The sequence below is a fragment of the Electrona antarctica genome (assembly GCF_951216825.1).
Source record: "Electrona antarctica genome assembly, chromosome: 3".
Lineage (NCBI taxonomy): Eukaryota > Metazoa > Chordata > Actinopteri > Myctophiformes > Myctophidae > Electrona > Electrona antarctica.
In genome coordinates this window covers 49,574,481-49,596,251 of record NC_136808.1, presented here as the reverse complement: position 1 = coordinate 49,596,251, position 21,771 = coordinate 49,574,481, and the positions used below count along the sequence as shown (strand labels likewise).

The following is a 21,771-nucleotide window of genomic DNA, read 5'->3' as shown; positions in this document are numbered from 1 at the left end:
ATTAATTTGTATTGTTCAGTCTTATGTCTCACAGCTTCCTCTTGACAATACAACCTAGATTCTCTGTGGGGTTCAGGTCAGGCCAGTTGGCTGGTCAGTTAAGCACAGTAACACCATGGTCAGTACACCAGTTACTAGTAGTTTTGGCTCTGTGGGCAGGTGCTAAATCGAGCTGGAAAGGGAAATTAACATCTCCATGAAGCTTGTCAACATACTGAAGCACAATGTACTCTAAAAAGATGGCTGTGTTGAAACCATTGTTAAGTTTTCACTGTCAGTGGATCAACACCATAGCAGATAACATGGCCTAAATCATCTGTGTTTTGTCATGTCCAGAGTCTAAACACATGCTGCTGGAAAAAGAAGATCAGCATCAACAAAGCTTGTCAATGTACGGCGGCACACAGTGCTGTAAAACATAGATGGTTGTGTTGAGACTCTGGACATGACAAAACGCAGTGATGACTTAGGCCGTGTTATCTGCTGGTGTTGATCCAACGTCAAGAGTTTTAATGTTCTACACTCGCCAGATACAGTAGGCTACTTGACAGCACTTGGCCTTTCTAGCACAAAGTCAAAGTGCATTGTGATTTTCTCACCAATGGGTTTGTAGTTAAATTGTAGAAACACTAGGATGCCCATAGTGATGAGTGAGTACAGAATCACAAAGAAACTGTTGGACAACTCAGTAGATGAAAGCATGGTTTAAGGATGTAACCATATCACAGGAATGTGATAACAAACTCCCACTAACACTCATAAGAATGAGTCAAGAATTCACAAGAAGTGTTTCTTTGAAATGTTTTTAAAATGAAGCAAACAGCTTTGCTCTGACAAATATGTTTACTTAACCCATTAACAGGGAAAGCATCTGTCATTTTAGCTATATACGCCAAAGCCAACATTTATAACTCAAATCTTTGCTTCTGGTGCCTGGAACAAAATATTTTGATGGTCTGCAGCCCATTTGGGGGTCCTTGAAAGTTTGAGAACCACTGATAGAACATGTCTAAATAGAACTCTTTGAAGACATTTGTAGAGTCTTAGGAGAATGCCATGCTAGGTGTTATTTTGTGCAAAAGCGCATTATTGGCCATTTCCCTTCCATAAGCACTCAATGAATTGGGCATTGTGCTAATTTGCTTATTTCCATCGCTCAAAAATCAATTATTTTGTATACATCCTCTTCATAATGTAAATAGTATCCCAAGCAGCACACTTTACTTTTTGATGGAAATAAGCGAATTAGCACAAAAACCCAACCCCCATTGAGGGCTTATATTAGGAGAAATGGCCAATAACGCGCTTTTGCACAAAATACCTGGACCTCTTTGGTGGGGACGTAACTACAAATATAAGCCTTCTAGCATGGAATTCTCCTTTAATGGGTTAACACAAAGTGGCAAAGTTGGCCTTCACCTGACCTGATGAAGGCCAAAGTGGCCGAAACATTGTACCGATTATCAAGTAAAATATTTGTCGGAGGAAAGCAGTTTTGTAGATTCTCTATTAAACCGTAACCCTTTGTAGGAAACATCAGTAACCAATTGGATGTGCGCAACAGTCACTTTTGAACAAATGTAAAAGAGAAAAAAATGTGGATGCAGTAAAGTAATGCTTCAACACCTTTATTGTGCCCAATCTGAACATCCTCCACATCTGTTAAGTAGCAGCAAACTTGGCAGACCACAATGAGGTAGACTTTCAACTCTAAAAAGCAGCTGGGCTAAAGACAGAGAGCTCAGTATGACAAAACTTGAGGGTAAAGGAAAAGTAAAAAGGAAAGGGAAAACAAAAAAAACTTAAATCAGACGGCTTTGTCTTTGGCACAGCTCAATATGCAATATTCTGGTCAACTGGAACATGAAGTCAATGCTATAAGAAAGCAGGGGTTCGTACAGTAGGTCTACTCAAAGCAGAGTGGGAGTTCTTACAATCAACAGGAGACAAGCAGCTGTTCCAATACCTGTCCCGTTCTGCCGATGTACAAAAAAATTAAAAACTACTGCCACCCCTCCTGAAGTGCAAATTAAAAAGTGCAACAATAAAACTATACAATCGTAAATGTCAATATTCTAGTCTTAGTAAGATCCATCAAATTTGATCGTAAAATGATGGGCGACCCAGTTGATGCAGAGTCCAGTGTTCATGTTTGCATTGAATTACATGACAACTGGACAAGCAAAGGCAGGCTAAAGTAGTACTTTAAACATTTTTGTGCCCGTTCAGTTATAACTTGGGGAAGGTTAAACGGAAATAAACAAAAAAACAACCCCAGGGAATGTGTGTGGGGGCGGTGGAGAGGAAAAATAAGGGAGGGGAGAAAATTAAAAAGCCGCCGGATAGAATTTTGGTCAAAAGGTTTCCATGTCATGACTTAAAACTGTTTGTGTACAAATTAGTAAAAAACTGCGTAAAAATGTTTGAAATGCGACTGGTTAAATGAAGCCCATCTCTCATCTTCCAAAGTAAGAAAACACCAGCTGGCTTGCACAGGGAAAAAACTATTGCCAACTTGGGACTGGGAAAAAAAAAAAAAAAAAAGTAAATTTAAAGGCACTGTATGGCATTAGCCAATGACCGGCTATGAGACTTGCGTGATCGCTCTTCACAATGCAACACATGTAAAATGAAAAAATCAAAATAGGAAAACAGAAAAAAGGCATTTTCATTCACTTCCGAACCCTGGGCTGACACCCATCTTTCTGTCTGGCCACAGGTCTGGGAGACTGCATAAGAAAAGTGTGTGTCGAGGGGAGGGAGGGAGGGGGGGTGGGGTGCGGGCCCTTGTCTATCCCAAACAAGGTCACTGTGCATAGTGCCATAGTAGTGAACAAGTAAACAGCAAAAAATCTAGCAAGTGCAATCGTGAACAATCTTCTACAGTGTTTTTTTCCCCCAGTGCCTGTGAAGAGTGCCGCAGTGCCCCTCACAGGGCTGTGAAGGACAGCTTGGCACTCGTGCTCTGCTTGGCGGGTAGCGTTCATACCCCCATCCATCCATCGGCGTGGCGCTCCGAATGAACACTCCTTCCGTGAAGGCTTTGGCTCTAGTTGGAGTCCCTGTTCTTCTGGTTGCGCATCAGGGGGCGATGGTTGCTCAGGATGTCCATCGAGTGCTGCCAATGCCAACAGGAGCGGCAGTAGTACTTGAAACAGGCCTGGACACCGCAAGACGAGGACAGATGCATTATGGGTATATATTCTCATGGATTATAGTAAAAACGTAATAAAAAAAAATGTTGCATGGCCAAGTCATTATGCAACTGGTGAATTCTGTGAAAGGAGCCCCACACTAGGACCGTTTCCTGAACATTTAACACCAGTGTTGATTTCATTGACTAAAACTAAGACGAAAAATGTTCGTCAACTACCTTTTTTTCACTGACGAAAACTAAATGGAAACTAAGCTATGAGGACTAAAACTAAGACTTAATATATTGACAATTGTCAACAAATAAAAACTAGACTAAAATGTTAGGAAGGGACTAGTGGACAAGAGATCCAGTATAAGTCATTTTACACTTGGTTGCATGCTGAAAATAGCTGCTCTACAAGTTCACAACGAGTCGCACAATCAGCCATTACGACGGCATCAAGGTCCGCCAAAATACATTTTAGTCGACTAAATAAACTGTAGATTTAGTAGACTAAAATCTAATGACATTTAGTCGACTAAGACTAGACTAACACTAAGACATTCCAGGTGACTAAAACTAAGTGAAAACCATTCAAGAGACTGACTAAAACCAAAATTTGCTGCCAAAAACAACAGTTTAACACAATAGGTAAAATTATGTTTCAGTAGTATCGTTCCTGCCAACCAGGTGAAGAAAGCACAGATTGAGGCTTTAACCTTTGCTTTTATGAAATATCCCAGAGCATTAGGATTTTATGGAAGCTGCTTCTAATCATACGGCTAGTTTGACCACTTTAAATGCTCCAATCTTAAAACAGAAAATATATATGAAAATAGCCGATCTACAAGCTCTCAATGTGTCGGCTTGTAGCTCGGCTATTTTCGCTGCGCAACATGCTTCCATAGAAGACATGCTACTTCGATGGATCCCTATAGAGCGCCGAAGTCCTGACGTCACTCGCTCGTCCCCTCGATTCCCCTGGTTCGAGGGGACTGGTGAAAGTAATTTCTCTATGGAGAATAACATGGGCTCATCTAAAAATCTTTTAATATAAGCATTGTGGTCCAAAAATAAACGAGCCGTCTCTGCGTTATTGTCAGGGAGGTGTCTCTGTATCGTTTATGACAGTCACTCGTATATGATAGTTTGTTTCTAGTGAAAACGGAACTAATTCAGTAGCAGTAACAATAGCGTTTTCTCCGTCAGTTGATTCTTCATATCCATATGAGTGAAGCGGCCTGGATGATTTGTTTCTTTTTCAAACATTATATGAGGCGATCTAAAATCCCCCTATGGGGATTACAATGCAAATAAAAACTACATGAACCCGTGTAATTGCGCCCTCTACCGATATTGACGTCAGACTTCGGTGCTCTATGAGTGACATTGTGGCGACTGAGAATTCATGCATTGTTGTAGATGCTTTATCCTTACAACCCATTTTAGTGCAAATTCTTGAGTTTTGGCACCTCAAGAAAAATCTTTGTAACTGCACAAAGTAAGGTGCTTTCTTTTACAGTAGGTTTGCATGGGTCCTACACACTTGTAGGGTGCCCGTGTCTGGGATGTGTTAAAATGATATAAGCTATGAGTCTAAATTAAATGTACATCAGGAAAAAAAGCTTAAACTAAAATGCTTAGTTTAGTGTACTATTAAATTAAATGTCCCAAAATATGTATACCGGTACATATGAACAAGGCAAAGGCACCTTGTGTGCTTTTGAACTATAGAAATGGGTGCACTTAAATATTGCCGAATAAACAAAAAAGCAGTATTAAAATGCAGAACTTGTAGGAGAAGTGATCGACTCACCTGGTCTCTGCAGAAGAACGGCCCAGCCTGGCGACTGCAAACTTGGCACATGGAATCTTCCAGATAGGGGTCAATCTGGACCTGAGGACAGAGGGACCACACTGCTCAGTCCCAAACACAGGGCTAGGGCTAAGGTTAATTAAATAAGGTTAGGAAGCGAAGACCGTATGGTGGACTCCATGTTGCTCCATGGAAGGAAAGAAACATGCGCAATTGAGACCAGGAAGTCGTACATGCACAAATTTGTGCATGTACGACTTCCTGGTCTCAATTGCGCATGTTTCTTTCCTTCCATGGAGCAACATGGAGTCCACCGTACGGTCTTCACTTCCTAACCTCATTTAATTAACCTTGGCTAGGGCTAAGCCCAAGCATAAAACATGACTCTGACTTACACAGGGCTAGGGCTAAGCCCAAGCATAAAACATGACTCTGACTTACACAGGGCTAGGGCTAAGCCCAAGCATAAAACATGACTCTGACTTACACAGGGCTAGGGCTAAGCCCAAGCATAAAACATGAGTATTTGTCAACTGTTAAATCATTCACCTTCTTTGTAAACTTGGGGGTTTTGATCTCCACAAACGCTGCACAAACAGCCTTCAGGTAACTGCGCTGATTGTTGAAGGTGACACGCCCAGAGCCTGCAAATAAACGGATGAGAAAGGTCTTAAGCAAAGGTTAAAATGACATTCATCACATTTGTATAGTCTCAAGTCAATGTACACATTTATTTTTGATATTATAATGCAACTGATGGGTGGTTTACCTATGAACCTAGATTACCAAGGCACCACATTGCTTCTATACATATTACCTTGTGTTTAAATCACTCTGGATTAAGAGTGTCTGCTAAGTGACCAAATTGTAAAGTACAACCGAGAAACGCATCACACATCATGTCTCAATAACTCACCTATGGGGTATTTATGCTTGTCCGTGTCGATGCCAGCGTACATGACCCCTCCAAAGAGGTCGTTCATGATGCTGGCGAGGGCCTCTGCGTTCAGCATACCATGCAAGGCACCCACAAACACGGTCTTGCTGGGGTCCAGACGCTGGGATGGGCAGCGCACGTAGTTACTGTCAGAGATCACCCAGGGAATGACCTGCACCTGCACACAGGAGCAAAGGAGGGGACCAGGAAGCATTAGCAGATAAATTAACCCATTTGGGCGGGAACCCCTTTTGGTGTTAGCATTGCTATTGAAAATAGCAGATCATCAAGCTCATAGCGCGCCACCGAGTGGCGCGCTACAAGCTTGTAGGTCTGCTATTTTTGAAAAATCGAAGAACGACCGACATAGAAACATAGCTTTTTCAGAAAACTGTCAGGATGTAGAAGACATTTTTAGAATCTGATCTCAAGTCAAAATGGGTTAAAACTCTTGAACCCTAGCACCCCAATTATTCTAGGGCAAATATTTGTCAAATAGACACCATCTACAAGCTCATGAAGTATTCATTGATTCACTTTTTGATAGGCCATGTCCTATGAGATTTGTGAAACAGACAGACTGAAGGTAAACAAAGAACCTATCATCAAACAGAATATAAATATATACAATATAATAATCTGTAAACACCACATTATAGGACACCAGGCCAACAATGACCTGGCATCCGTCTACAACATCTGAATTACATTTTAGCCTTTGGAAAAGCCTGCAAGGTTGTCGATTCAACTTTTATATAAACATTGAAATCCAGTTAATGTTCCTCCATTTATGACTTTGTAGCACAACAACCCATGGAGAAAATGATATGCAGCAGTTCATACTCTCGACTGTGGAGGGCAGCGGAATCTAGAAGCCTTTAGTTTTAAAATAGTCCCCTGTGGAATCAAGACTCTTCAGAATCCTGGGGGAACAACCCTGATTCTGCAGAGAACAAACAGTTTATAATGTGGATTGATAGTTCATATTACGGACATTAAGAAAAACCTAAAATGACAAGTTATCAAGCTAATTTTGAATTTGTTTTAATAAAAGTAAAATCCTGCATTAAATACTGTAGATACAAGTGTAATTAGGGATGAGTCATAATCAAATATTCCAATAATCGTCCAAGACATCCGGATGGCCGAGAAATGCACTGTCTGTTTTGAAATCTGCTGAAATTTCCGCGATCGGAATAGCGAATTCCTGGTGGGGGGGGGGGGGGGGGGGAACAACTATTAAAAGCTGGATATCCACAGTTCAGCATTGCAAAACTAGACAGAAGCCAACATTTTATTCACTTCTTTTTTTTTTTACATAAGACATTATAAAATGTATCGGACAGTGCTGCGAGGGCCACTGTCTGTATAGTTTGTTAAAATTGAGGTTAAACTGTTCATTAACACATTTTGGACAGAGGCAGATTCTAAAAACGCAGAATGGTTAAAACACCTAAAGGGGTTCCTGCCCAGAATGGGTTAAAATGTTTTATGGCAATGCATGGTGTAGTTGTAGGGTTGATTTCACCCAAACACTGTTAAGTTATGAGTCTGTAATTTATGCTCCGTCCCACAGCAGCGTTGCATGCAAAAACTGCGATCATGTGATTTATTGTGAGCTTGTATTTCTGATATTCGACACATTACACAATGGTGCAAACAAAGTATGACTCAGACTTTACTTCAGTTCAATGGAAATTAAACCAAATCCATTTAGTTCAAACACTCAATTGTTTCATTTACACTGGTGGTGGCATTTTACTATAGATTGGGGCCTCAGAGATGTTATCAAAATGGCAGTGAACCAAGTGGCTAAATATGTTTGTTTTTTTGTACACAGATTTCTTTATCATTTACTATACTCTTACTAGACGCCAGGAAATTACATCTGGCCACAAAGGATCACAGGATCTATTGAATGTGAAGGGGAGGGGTGACAAACTGACATTGAGCCTACGACACAGTATGGCATCCCCTAGCCCTGGTCCAGTGCTTACAGAGAGTCTCTGACGCCCTGTGGAAGTCCCTTCCGCAGCCCTCTAGCGATTTTCTCACTCCCGTGCGAGTGTTTACAATTCCCAGCAAAACAACGTAACTACTCACCGAAAAAAAGCCTGCTACACCTTGGTAAAAGTCTATTCTCGAAGCTGGGAAGTGTCTCAGGTCCCCAGCTTCTCTAAAATGCACTTTGTGTCATTTTAATAACGCAATGTACCCTGAATTTACCGGGCAGAGTCATTTCTTCTACTACGGCATTTCCGGGTTTTGCCTGCGCCGATCTGGTTGGATTCATTTTATTTAATGATTAAAATAGTGCATTTTAGAGAGACGCTTCCCAGCTCCGAGAATAGACTTACCAAGGTCTAGCAGGCTTTGTTTCGGTGAGTAGTTACGTTGTTTTGTTTATTTGCTGGGAATTGTGAACACTCCCACGGGAGTGAGAAAATCACTAGAGGGCTGCGGAAGGGACTTCCACAGGGCGTCAGAGAGACTCGCTGTAAGCACTGGACCAGGGCTAGGCATCCCCTAGTATTCCCGCCATGAATGTAGCGTTGCACCAGTGTTGATTTCGTCGACTAAAAATGTTTTTCCACTGACGAAAACGAAACTAAAACCAAGCTGACTAAAATATATATTGACAATTTTGTCAACAAATAGAAACTAGACTAAAATGTTAGGAAGGGACTAGTGTACAAGAGATCCAGTATAAGTCATATTTAGTTGCATGATGAAAATAGCAGATCTACAAGCTCACAACTCAAGGCCCACCAAAATATAGTTTGTTAGACTAAATACACTGTAGATTTAGTAGTCTAAAATCGTATGATATTTAGTCGACTAAAACTAGCACTAAGACATTCCAGGTGACTAAAACTAAACGAAATCTATTCAAGAGACTATGACTAAAACCAAAATCTGCTGCCAAAAACACTGCGTTGCACACTCACGTCCTTGCATCGCATCCTGCGGCTGGACATCTTGAAGTAGTACTCTCCACTGTCCTCCGGGTGGAGCAGGTCCTGGGTGCAGGCCTGCAACAGTCCACGCACCGACTTCTCGTTCTCAAACACCAGGTAAACATAGCCTGCAACACACGACAGGAATGCTTTAAAACCCATTTAGACCCGAAGACGATTCTACAAATTTCTTCTAAATCCTGACAGTTCTCAGAAAAACCTCATGTTTCTATGTCAGTCATTCTCAAACTACTTCATGTCAAGGAATCTAAAAAAATAAATGTAATTTGAAATAGTCCCACTAGGGAAAAACCAGGGGCACACAATCCGTTGGAACTAAGTGGCAGCAGTGGTCGAACGGATTGCGGAGCGGTCTGGATACCGGAAGGTCGCCAGTTCGAATCAGCGGTCCGACACGTTAAAATTACCACCGCTGAAGTGCCCTTGAGCAAGGCATTGAACCACTACCATGAAATGTTCTATGAGCAGGGCCTGGCTGTTAACAAGTTCTTGAGCTTAGCCCAGATACCCTGGGTAAATATAGTAACTTTGCTTTAACTTTAACTCCAGAACTACTGCCAGGACTGGGAGGTACACTTCTGGCACATGGAGGGACTAGGCTCTGTGGGTTGTCTCCTGTCCAGGCCCCTCCTACGTCTCACCAGGTCCACTCCTGCTCTCACCAGGAGTAGAGAGAGGACCTGCACCAGACAGTTCATTCAGGAGAGGTGGGCAATGCGTTTCCGCTTGCTGCTTGCATGGCCCTCCCAAAGGCCTCACCGAGGGCTGTTGGGCTTTTACATTTTAATACAAAAGACCACCCACCAAAAAGAGAAGTTGCCAGCTGTACCTTCGCTGCATGATTTATTATTTTTTACCAGACCCCGAGTGAGAAAACATTAAATTGGTTGGAACATACAACTGAAAAAAGGACAAAGGAGAACCAAAAGTGTTGGTGCTGTATGGTGATGGGGTTAAATATTGTAGCAGGGGTGATTGGGTGGTGGTGCGTTGACAAGTCGCCTCAAATCCCCAGGAGACGTGTGCACTCACCAAAGTGCAACCTTGGAGCCAGAAGTAGTAATGTAAAATGCATAGCCTACCAGCCTGTCGTTACCTTTGGGCATATTACCTTTGGGAGGGCAGCGTGGGTGTTTGCCATCCTTACCCGGCCACTCCACACTCAGAGGGCCATAACCGCTGAAGGTGTTGATCAGACCAGCTAAAAGCAAAACACAATTCAAATTATGAAAAATATTTCACCACTTGTGTATACCACCTTCTTCCAATGACGAAAACCAAATGGAAACTAAATGAAAACTAAGCTACGATGACTAAAACTAAATATACTAACAATTCAGTCAAATGAAGACTAAAATGTTAGGAAGGGACTATAGTGGACAAGAGATCCAGTACAAGTCATTTTACAATTAGTTGCATGCTGAAAATAGCCGATCTAAAAGCCCACAACGTGTCGCAGCGCGACGCGTTGTGAGCTTGTAGATCGTCTGAAACAGTCATTAAGACGGCATCAAGGCGCGCCTAAATACATTTTGTTCGACTAAATCAACTGTAGATTTAGTTTACTAAAATCTTATGATATTTAGTAGACTAAAAAAAAACACTAAAACATTTGACTATCACCAAAATTTGCAGCCAAAAACAACACTGGTGTATACTGTATAGAGCAGTGGTTTTCAACCCTTTATATCAAGGTCCATTTATTCTGCAATAGAGCCACAGACCACCATTTGATGAGATTTAGCCTCAGCCCCTAAATCTAAAGTATATTCTTTGGATAAGATCTTGCCCACAATTCCATGCTGTATTGATGTGGTACCATAGGAGAGACAATAAGGAAACTATCAAAAATAATTCTACATTCTCCAATTGTGTAGACTTAGTAAGTAATGCAGATGTTCAACAATAATTTAACTAGAGTTAAAGATCTATAAGGGTCCATTTTGTTACCAACTCTCCTTTAGCTGGGGACAACCTAGAACCCACTCAAGGACCACTGTGGTCCACGGACCACTGGTATAGAGCGTCGCAGTCCCGCCCCCTACCATGGACCAGGAAATGATTGTTCATTTTCCTCAGACATTTCAGAAAGTATTTATTTAAAGACGTTTACGCCGCGGACAAAGCCAACTCGAGTCGTGACAAATCATGACAACAAACACAATTTTTTGGGCCGAACAAATAATTAGAAAGAAGAAAAAAAACGGCAGGTTACAACACTTTGTTGTTTTTCTTCTTTGTAATTATTTGTTTGGTCCAAAATATTGTTTGTGTTGTCATGAGTTGTCACGACTCGAGTTGGCTTTGTCCGCGGCGTAACCGTCTTTAAATAAATACTTTCTGAAAGGTCTATGGGAAAAATGCATTGGGATTCATTTCCTGGTCCAGGGTAGGAGGCGGGACTGCGACGCTCTATAGAGCATCACTCTGCAGAAGACAGATGTACAGTACCTAGCAGGTCTTATTGATGTGGGAGCAAACCTAGTCTCACACACACACAACTGTTTCCTCCCACAATTTTCTAATATATATATATATATATATATATATATATATATATATATATATATATATATATATATATATATATATATCTCTTGTGGGAGAGAGATGGGGAGTGACACGGCAAAGGCCGTCAGGCTCGGGAGTCGAACCGGCGGCACGCCGTCCGGCTGGCTTCACGGTTGACCCAACGTCTGGGCCGCCTGTCACAATTTTCAATGCTTAAATCATACAGTCTGGAGCGCGGACGCTCTGTGAAAATGATCAGAGGATACGACGTCTGCTCTACGCTTCAGTTTAGTCTTTACAGTCACACAAATATGTCCCAATTTAAATAATCAAAGCATATATTGCTTGCCGCTTATCATAAATTAAAATAATGTAAAAATATTTATGAACATATAAAATAAAAATGTTCGTGAACAAATCACAGCTTCCGTTCTCAGATTTCAGCCGTGTAGTTCCAGACTACAGCATTCATAGATTGTGGAATAGCTGTCTGGCTACACGCGACAAGAGGAAACCGAAAGTAAACATGGATAACATGCAAACCCGGCCGACGCCATAGGGAATAAAATTGTGATTCAAGGCAATTAATTTTGAAGCAAATTCTTTTTCAAGAATTCCAACAATATTGTTCACCCTCTGGTGAGAATACATCCAGTGTAAAACACCGACAGTACCTTCAGTGATGTCCCAGGGAACGCCTCCAAGAAACACTTTACAGGAGTACAGAGGATTCTTGTCGTTTCTGGGAGGAAGCTGGCCGCTCCAGGTGAACGTGGCTTCGTTCACAGCTGAAAAAAAAGCCAAAATAAACCGATACTACTTCTCGGCCTAAAGCCCTTGACCCACCCAATTCCAATGAGATTGGTATTTAAGATAGTCAAGGGACAGTGCCCTCGACACCCCCATACCTGTTCAATTACTTCTGTGAGTGACACCCACAACACCAGTGGGAGCGACCATGACCTGGTACCATCCAAATTTAGAATTTCCGATACAGCGGGAAATCGGAAATTCTTTGAATGCAGTTATTTGCCAATTTTCACCCCACCGAATTTTATCCCAGTCCTTACTTCATAGTCCGGCAGCCGAGGTGGTCTTTTATTGGCCTAAAATAGTCTATATAGTATAAATACATTCATTAATCCACTTGCTGACCAGCTGTCAGTATAGAGCAATTTATTTTATAGGGGTTTCTTGTGACCCTACTATTAACATCCTATTGCAGGCAAAAATGTCAAACTTTCCTTTTGCTTTAAGTAGCATGTGACATGTCAATCTAGGGGTTTTTTCATGATTCTGAATCCATTCCCAGCATTAGTTTTGCACACAATACTGCCATAGGATGTTAATGGTAGGGTCACAAGAAACCCCTATAAAACAATTGCCCAATACCGACAGCAAGTGGATTCATGAATGTATGTATATAGACAATATTTTAGGCAAAAAAGCAAACCAAATTTCCCACTTTAAACAAAAGATGCCTGTCGGACTATAAGAGAAGTAGGAGTCGAGTTCTGATCAGCTGACAATGAGAGTCTACTTGAACCCCAGCATCCCTATTCTGGGTAAGTCATGATTTGAACGGTAGGCCAACATTAAGCGGAAATCTAAAAGCCACACAATGCATTGCAAGATTAACAATAAATCATTATGACAAAATGAATGAATTCCCCTCAACGTCTATTGTGTGATTCACCTGCAGCCTGTCTGTGCAGGCGAGCCTCCCTCTCGATGCTGAAGGTGTCGTCGTGCTGGTCCAGCAGGTCCAGACCGGGCCACAGGGAGCCGGTGGGCCAGCGGCGGGACAAGGCCATGGAAGCGGGGCTGGCACTGGGCGGCGGGGACAGGGGAGAGCTGCAGTCCAGGGGCTCCAGGATACGAGAGCCCAGGCGCAGCGACTCCTTCTGCATGCTGGACATCAGGTAAGGCAGGGGAGGGGAGATCCTCAAGGTCGACTGGGGAAACAAGACAGTCGTACCACATTAAAAAGGAGAATTCCAGACTTTAAAAAAAATCCTAAACTGATGTTATATCCCAGGCCAGAACAGGTGAAATTCATCCCAGTCCACAGCAGCTCAGAGTGTGAGCGGTGGGATCTTCAGTATATCACTTATCTTTATCACTGGAAAATTCCGTTCCACAGTGTTTGTATCCCAAATGGGCCATCATAGTGGACTACGATGGCCTAAAAGGGACCGGAGCGGTCTTGATACCGGAAGGTCGCCAGTTCGTATCCCCGGACCGGCACGTTAAAATTACCACCGCTGAAGTGCCCTTGAGCAAGGCATTGAACCACTACCATGAAATGTTCTATGAGCAGGGCCTGGCTGTAAACAAGTATCTGATGCTTAGTCCAGTTACCCTGGGTAAATATAGTAACTTTGCTTTGCTTACATGTGAGCTTTTGAATAAGGCTTACGAAGTGGTTATATAATGTTAACTTTGTGCATTTAAAATGTTAACAGAATATATTACAAATAATAAATATTGGTCAAAACAGTCAGGCTCTAGTTACAGTACTTTGTTCAGCCTCATTTTCTTTGTTAAAAAAAAACTTTTCGTTTCAGTAAATGCAGACATACCAGCAGGTCACACAGATGGTCAGAGCCAGAGCTGAAGCCGCTGGTCTCGGAGTCCCCTGGGCTGCTGGAGCGGGAGTCCATGAAGGATCGCGAGTCGAGGCGGCTGGTCATGCGAGCCATGCCAGGGAACTTGTCCAAGAAGTCGGCAGGTGAGCCCACAGACTCGTTGGCCACTGGGTAGCCCGGAGGTTTGCCCAGGATGTTATGCAGGGGACTGTTCAGCATTCCTAGCACTGGGCAGGGGTAGGACAAACAGTGACACAGCATTTACAGGCTGGAATGGATAAGTGTGGCCTTTCTCCCCAACCCCCCCCCACCCCCTATATGACTCAACAGTTACCTCATCACAGACGACATCGGACGAGTCCCTAGTTTAATAATAATCTTTACCAGCTCTTGGCTTATAGTTAGGTAAAGTTACCTTAAGTTGTGGCAAATCTGGGAGAAAAAAAATGCTTACCACTAGCTTTCTTCACAGATGTGTTCATAAAGGTGTCTACTATCACAGAAACATTTGTTCCAACCCAACTCCCTTGGGAAACTTTGTGACAGCTGCTGAAAGTTAGGGTACCATACAATACATTATAAGGCAAAATGTTATAAATTTCATTATGCTTTAAGTAGCATGTGACGTGTCAAACTAGGGGTTTTTCATCATTCTGAATCCATTCCAAGCATTAGTTTTGCACAAAAAAACTCCTTGGGCTAAAAATGGCCATAGCCGTCATCACAAATGTGATGAAATCAGCACATTTGGGCATATTTGGGCAAGTGGCTATGGCCAAACTAGGGGGTCTATGGCCAAACTAGGGGGTTTTCATGATTCTGAACCCGTTCCAAGCATTCGTTTTGCACGAAAAACACTCGTTTAGGCTAAATTCAGCCATAGAACTTGCCCAAATGTGCCCTAATGTCCCCAAATGTGCTGACCTCGTCACATTTGTGATGACGGCTATGGCCATTTTTAGCCCAAGGAGTGTTTTTCGTGCAAAACTAATGCTTGGAATGGATTCAGAATGATGAAAAACCCCTAGTTTGACACGTCACATGCTACTTAAAGCATATTGAAATTTATAACATTTTGCCTTATAATGTATTGTATGGTACCCTAACTTTCAGCAGCTGTCACAAAGTTTCCCAAGGGAGTTGGGTTGGAACAAATGTTTCTGTGATAGTAGACACCTTTATGAACACATCTGTGAAGAAAGCTAGTGGTAAGCATTTTTTTCCCAGATTTGCCACAACTTAAGGTAACTTTACCTAACCATTAGTCGTATCCAGGCAATGGATTGCTTCCGCATTGGCGACGTAATGTCATTTTCCATCCACGGGTAACTTTGTATCGGAATTGAGCTCAGATTGAGGTACATACAAAACAGCCATGTTTTCAGAGGTCAATAAAACAAAACATAGACCACACGGGACCCTTTCCAGTGCTTATGAAGAAAACTAAAGTATGTGCCCTGTGCCCCGGACATGATTCCGTGTTCCCGGAAGTGCGTCAATTTCAGTGGTCTGGCTTCTTAAAGGAGCCGGGCTGAAAACAGTGGCACTCTGGGCCAATAGCGCCTAGTGGCGGCAGGGAAGGAGTTAAGAACCAACATTAGGACCCAAAGAAGGACCAACATTAGGAACCAAGTACAGGCAATACTACCTCTAAGGGCACAAAATGGATTCCTCAGAATGAGGGAACTGGTGAACAACAAACTGACGTTTCGGTTGGTGTCATAGCCATTTATGAGAGGCGAGTAAGCGTCTGGTCACTGCAGACAGCTGAGCTGCCACACTGCAACTGTAAGGTTCTATAATTGCGTATGTGGAAGCGGACTGGGTATGCAAGATCACTGCCAACAAGCTGTGATCTCTGAAACACTCCCAAGCATCTACAAATGCAATTCCCACTTTGTGCAACTAGAATGCCTTGATTAACCAAAGTCAGTGGGGTTGACGGTATGCCATGTGTTAACCATTCAAACCCTATATACACTGGTACGCTAGCCTTTCCCTCTACACCAAATCTTTGCCGAAAATAGTCGATCTACAAGGTCACCACAACGGACATGACACGTTGAGAGCTTGTAGAGCAGACACCAAATGTTTGCCCCAGAATAAGGACGATAGAGTTCAAGTGGTTAGGCATCTGTGATCCACAGTGATGCGACTGGGATTGCTGAACAGTGGCTGATTTAGGTGCTTGCTATTTTTGATAAGAGTGGGTCAGCAGAAAAAAAAAAACATGGCAAACTGTGGTCTTGTAGCAGAACGTGCAGAATAAGTTGGAATATTCTGCTTTAGGCAGCAATCAGAGCTCTGGCCCACTTTGCAGGCCCAGTTTAGAGCCATGCTCTTAATGAAAACTTTTGTCTGGTTCATTGGCATGGACGTGTGCCAGCCTGACCACAGCGCCACAAATGGGTCAGATCACAAATGGGTGGGGAAATCTTTAGTCATTGGCATTTCCTTCAAGGCCACCAAAAGTAGCCATCTAAATATGGTGGTACTGTGTCTGTTAACACACAGTACCACTCACATTAAACAGCAGAGCATATGGTATCAGATCAGGTGAAGACTGTATAACTGATCATACACAAAAACATTTACATAAATATATATACACACCCCTTTACTCATGGCACAGAATAAAGATGTGAGTATTTCGACACACACACACACCTTTACTCATGTCACAGTATAAAGATGTGAGTATTTTGATGTCAAATCAGTCAATTCGTGACACTGGAAATGTTACTAGTTTAGCAAACACTAGTTTTGTCAAAACAATACGCAACAGGTACTGCAAAGCTTAAACAAATAAGATAAATCTGTAAGATCATACAAATTGACAGGCTACAAGTTTGCTTCCACACATCAAGTATACAGGTATGAAATGTATACAAATACACACACACACCCCCCCCCCCCCCCCCCAAAAAAAAGACACAATGGCAGCTAAATGTTTTGCGGTCTCACTGAATTTGTTTACCCTGACTGATTGCCAAAGGTGCAGCAGAGCGAAACTGCCACATCATCGCCTCTACCAATGCTACACAAAAAATACCCACACCCAGGGGATGAAGAGAACAGCTCACAAAAAAACAACAACTAAAGCTGTACAGTAAAAATAGCAGTAACAACACAGTCCAACATCTGAAGAACTATTAGCATGGACCATACAAACCCGCCTTTACTACACAAACAATTGTCCCTTTATTTACCTTCAGCTCATGCAACCACAGTCCCATGGTCACATAACGTGTCCTGTCCTACAATAGCAGTTATTGTACAATAAAAGAGGATCTTGGTACAGTACTCACTAGAGGCTGAGTTAGCTTGGGCGGCGGCGGCATGGGCTCCACTGGTGTTGTATGTGGACCGTTCTGTGTCCTGGCTGCTCCAGGGGCGCTCCCAGCCAGTCAGATTGAGAGACTGGAGGCCCAGGCCGAGGTCTGTGACATCCAGAAGGCCTCTGGGGGATGACATTTCCTGGGAGAGTGACATACCACCGCCACCACCACCAGCACTGCAGCTGGGAAAGAGCATCCTGCTGCCTACCACAGCAGACAGCTCTGATTCTTTCCGATCTGACGTCCAGAACAGAGGGGGGAAAAAGTACAAATTAAAAAATACAAAAAAAAAGACAGAAGTATTAAGACAGCCAGAAATACCAGCAGTTACTACACTCTGCATTCATGTTCTAAGAAGATAGCAGTGAGAGCTGATACTTTCTAGAAACAGCCTCTGTACAGGAAAAAAAAAACATGTATAAACCAAATCCAAGTGACAGAACCAATATCCCATCATGGTAATCAATCATCCCGTCTCTCAACCTCCCCTGGTTGGCGGCAGGGCGAGCTAACCTGCCACTGTTCCTGGTGCCACTGCCATGCATCTCCGTCCGCATCACTGGCCCACCTAGCAGCATGTGACCCAGCTGCTCACGCACTCACACACCCCTGCTAATGACATCAGCTGCACGCGCGCACACACACCCTGTCCCCTGTTCGCTCTCTTAGCAACTGTGTAATGAAAAATTCCTGTAGATGTTGGCTAGCCAATACATCCCCTCTCTAGTAGGCACAACGCATTTTGAATGGAGTCGACAGATCTCTCTGCTGCTACTGCTCGCCGTCTAGCCTCTTTGGAGTGAGCTGGCAAAACAGCACAGTAGGGGAGGGGCAGATGAGAGGCAGAGCTACAGCAGCATGGGGAGGTACATGAGCAGCTGACACTGCAGTGAGACTTAAAAATACAAAGTTGGTTGGATTTTAGACATGGGCCAAACATCCTGATGTTGAAAAGGTTTTGACCGGACAATAATGGGTTCTTTAATCATTGGATCGGGTCATTTAAATTCCCTGGAGTTCTCACAGTATCCCACCACTCACAGAATAGCAATGCAGACACAGGCCCTTGCTACAGTGGCAGCTGCTGACGGATCAGATGTTTGGAGGACTGAGCAAGTTGCAATGCCAGCTCCGCCCATCGCTCTCCAGGCCTGGAAAGCCTCCAACTGCTAGCTACAGCCCTGATTCAGCAACTCCCCACAGGCCAGAGAGAGAGAAGGGGGGTGGGGTGGGGGTGATATACCAGCCAAGGCAGCCATACTAAAAGTTTGGTTGGAGCTGGATTCCACTGCCAGACTGACTCGGCATTGTTTTCCAAATCAAACTAATGGGGTCAAACGAGAGTTATAGGACATGGGCTACTCGGAGTGTCTGGTGTCGGTTTCATATTCATTCAATCTTATAAATAGACCTCACTATACTCATTTAATGGTTATTCATTTAAGGATGGGTGTATATTGGGGGGGTGAATTGGAGATCATGACTTGTGTCAGTGTGTCATGCTCAACTCAAAGGAAAGCTACTTTTAATTATGGCGAAAGCCTCACAAGTATGCAAGTGCTGCAATGCAGCATGAATCAGCTGCTGGCACCTGAATCATAAGATGGATTTCACGAGAATTTCTGAATTTTGCATCAAAAACAAAGTTAAAAGCACTTTTCTTGTACAGCATTACACCCTTGACCTCTTCCTTGCCATTCTATGGAGCCACGGCATTCGCTCAAATGAGTCTTGTTCTCCATGAGTAGACCACTGGTTCTCAAGCGGGTCCAGGGACCCCCATGCGAGTGTTCCAGGGGCACCCAGAAAAATTAAGTAAAGTTAAACACTCAAGCCCAATTTATTTCCGGCTAGCCAATCTACAAGCTCGCAATGCCATGTGAGCTAGCCGCAATTTGAAACACTACACATTTTTTTTATAATGGGATGAATCTAGAGTTGCAATACCCTCCATTGATCAAATTGAAATTTCCGATCTGCTTGTATTAAACGAATAGAGCTCACCAACATTGCAGCTGTAGGGCAAGCTTGAATAATCTTTCAATCTGCAAAGCGTTTAAAAATCCACTGTAGACATGTTATATGAGCTACTTTCTCAAGAAATTCTGTGCAGGTGGAGTTCACCTGCAGTGTTGGAGTTTGGAAGCACTCCAAAGTCACTGAACAGCCCTGCGTAACACCCGTTTCGCATTTGCACATAATGCAGGAGGCAGCAGCACAAACGAGTGCTTCCAAACTCACAACACTTAGAAAGTAGCTCATAAACATGTCTATGGTGGATTTTTATTAAACAAACGCTTTGCATATTTAAAGAGGATAATCAAGCCTGCCATAGAGCTGCAATGTTGGCGAGTTTAACGTAATTTAATACAAGCAGATCAGAAGTTTCAATTTGATCAATGGGATGTCAATGGAGGGTATTGCAACTCTAGATTCAACCAATTGTAAAAACAATCTAGTTGCAAATTGTGGCTAGTTGTGAGCTTGTAGATCTGCCATTTCTCCACAAATGTTGGCAAAACTCTTAATGCAGTGCCTGCAACAAGGGCTTTTTAAATGGGGGTCCTGGGGCCAGGACCAAATTAGCCATTGGGGCCGTGGCCCAGGGGCCCTTTGCACTCAGGCACCCTGAGTGCAAAGGGAAGTTGTACCACTCTGTACTGGGGTTGAGGCCCTGAAAAAAGCTCCTGGGGACCATCATTGGCCATTGATTTTGTTAACTTAAAAAGATGATAAAAACACGAAGAAAAAAATATATAGCGGCCCGGGGGCCCTTGTGGGGTTTAATCCGTCCCTGCCTGGGGCCAGTCATTTTCAGGATCCTTGACATTAAAATGTTAATTGAGAAGGGAGTATCAGTGTTATTTGTAGCTCTTGGCAGTGTAGGTAGGCATAGAAAGGAACCAACATGATGCGTTTTACCAGGCTGTCAATTTTATGAATATAGTTTACCATGCAGCAGGTCTCTCCTTCCCTGGGAGGTCTTGGGTGTGGTCGTGCAGACCCCAGTCAGGTCCAGAGCGTTGCCCAGCATGGTGTTCATCCTGCGGAAGATGTCTGCGTTGCTGCAGGTGTTCATGGCCGGAGAGTCGGGGTGGGGGACGTGGTGCTCCCAGGCTGCAGCTCGGTCGTGCATGCTGGCTCGAAGGTCGTCTCTCTGGGGGAGGGGGGGATTATTTAAATTTTAAACCACAATAATTTCAGTGTTGTGAAAGTGTGTCAAATAACCAACAAGACGAGGACAATTAAAAACAGCCCTGGAGGTTTTACTAGACCAGCATGTGCAGGTTTTAGATTCAAGTCAATCAATGGCGTGGCCAGCCAACTAGGCCTGGAACCCTCCGCAAGTGTTTTAATTGTATTGCCAAGTTGTTGTTTTTTTATTATTTCATTTTAAATGGACACCCTCGCCGACATGAATGAAAAGTGAGCAGGAGACTCCATCGTTTAAAGAGCTGGAGTTTGACTCACCAAGGAGGAAAACGCCATGATATAATAATACGAAACGAGTCAGTCTGTTAGAAATGTACGGTATGTACCAAACACGAGCGCTGCTTGGGACAATTGCTCGTTTTTATCATTATCATGTCTTAATTAGTCTGATTAAAGACACATGTGTGCTGAGTGCTGACCCAAAATGACACGGGATAAATCTGTAGGCCGGCCCACCAACGCAACGCAACGTCCTGTGTGCTGGCGTCATAATACTCACATTAAAATACCCAAATAGGTCAACATAGAGCCTTGTTTGTTGCATTAATACTAGTCTATCATCTAATATAATATATCCTATACATTTTTTACAAGGCTCTGTGTTTAGCCTTAAGGCTTTATTATCCAATAAGTTCAATAAGTTGCGCCCTGGTTACAGTGTTTACATTTTAAAGTGTAGCAGCAGGCAGCTAAGGCTAAGCAGTTCAAATTACATACTTTATAATAGGACACATGTATGCTATTGTTCAATGACTGTGCTGTTTGGTTACCTGTGTTTTTTGTTGCAAGAAGAAGCATGCATATGGGATCTGAAATTATGAATCACACTAGTCTGTCACCAATCTGGGCAAACAGCGACCCCTGTCTTGAGAGACCGATGTGCTAATGCTATTTTTAACATGAGCGTCACGTGACACGGTGACGATGAGCCGGAGTGGAGATCAAAGGGTAGTGTCAGTGACGTCGATGCTCGGATGCTGTCTGGTGTGCAGAGCCATGGAGTAAGACCTTCTTAGTTAGAGTAAGACAGAGTTACGACAAAAGTGGGACAAAAGTTTACGGAATGCATTGGAGTCTATGGGCTCGCGCGAGTACATGAACCACGTGACCAGGCGGTTTTCTGTCCCCACAATGTCGTAACTCTGTCTTACTCTTATGGCTCTGCTGGTGAGGTGGCCACGTGACGTGATAATATTAAAAGGTAATTTAGGCCTATTTTAGAAAGCTACGTTTTTGTTTTGGTTATAGCCTAAG

At 43.1% G+C, this 21,771-nt stretch overlaps 1 protein-coding gene across 2 annotated transcripts; it reads right to left on the bottom strand.

Moving 5' to 3' along the window:
- Nucleotides 1-1,612: 1,612 nt before the first annotated feature.
- Nucleotides 1,613-20,902, bottom strand: cpeb1b (cytoplasmic polyadenylation element binding protein 1b). 2 transcript variants are annotated; one of them, XM_079496979.1, is made up of 12 exons: nt 20,776-20,902; nt 20,257-20,461; nt 17,275-17,541; nt 13,961-14,193; nt 13,075-13,333; nt 12,053-12,166; nt 9,964-10,068; nt 8,838-8,974; nt 5,869-6,067; nt 5,502-5,596; nt 4,953-5,033; nt 1,613-3,160 (listed from the first exon to the last, which is right to left on the bottom strand). In XM_079496979.1, the coding sequence occupies exons 1-12, from the start codon at nt 20,791-20,793 to the stop codon at nt 3,050-3,052; spliced, it is 1,824 nt and encodes a 607-aa protein (XP_079353105.1). In that variant the 5' UTR covers nt 20,794-20,902; the 3' UTR covers nt 1,613-3,049. The 2 variants fall into 2 exon arrangements, with proteins under 2 accessions (XP_079353105.1, XP_079353106.1); XM_079496980.1 differs by having other exon boundaries at nt 9,979-10,068.
- Nucleotides 20,903-21,771: the final 869 nt, after the last annotated feature.

Bases quoted from the DNA above. Each gene is read 5' to 3' on its own strand.
- cpeb1b (XM_079496979.1), bottom strand. The intron at 10,069-12,052 runs GTACTGTCGGTG...TTTTGCTTTTAG, and splicing joins TCCCTGGGACATCACTGAAG to CTGGTCTGATCAACACCTTC. The intron at 3,161-4,952 runs GTGAGTCGATCA...TGCGGTGTCCAG, and splicing joins CGTTCTTCTGCAGAGACCAG to GCCTGTTTCAAGTACTACTG.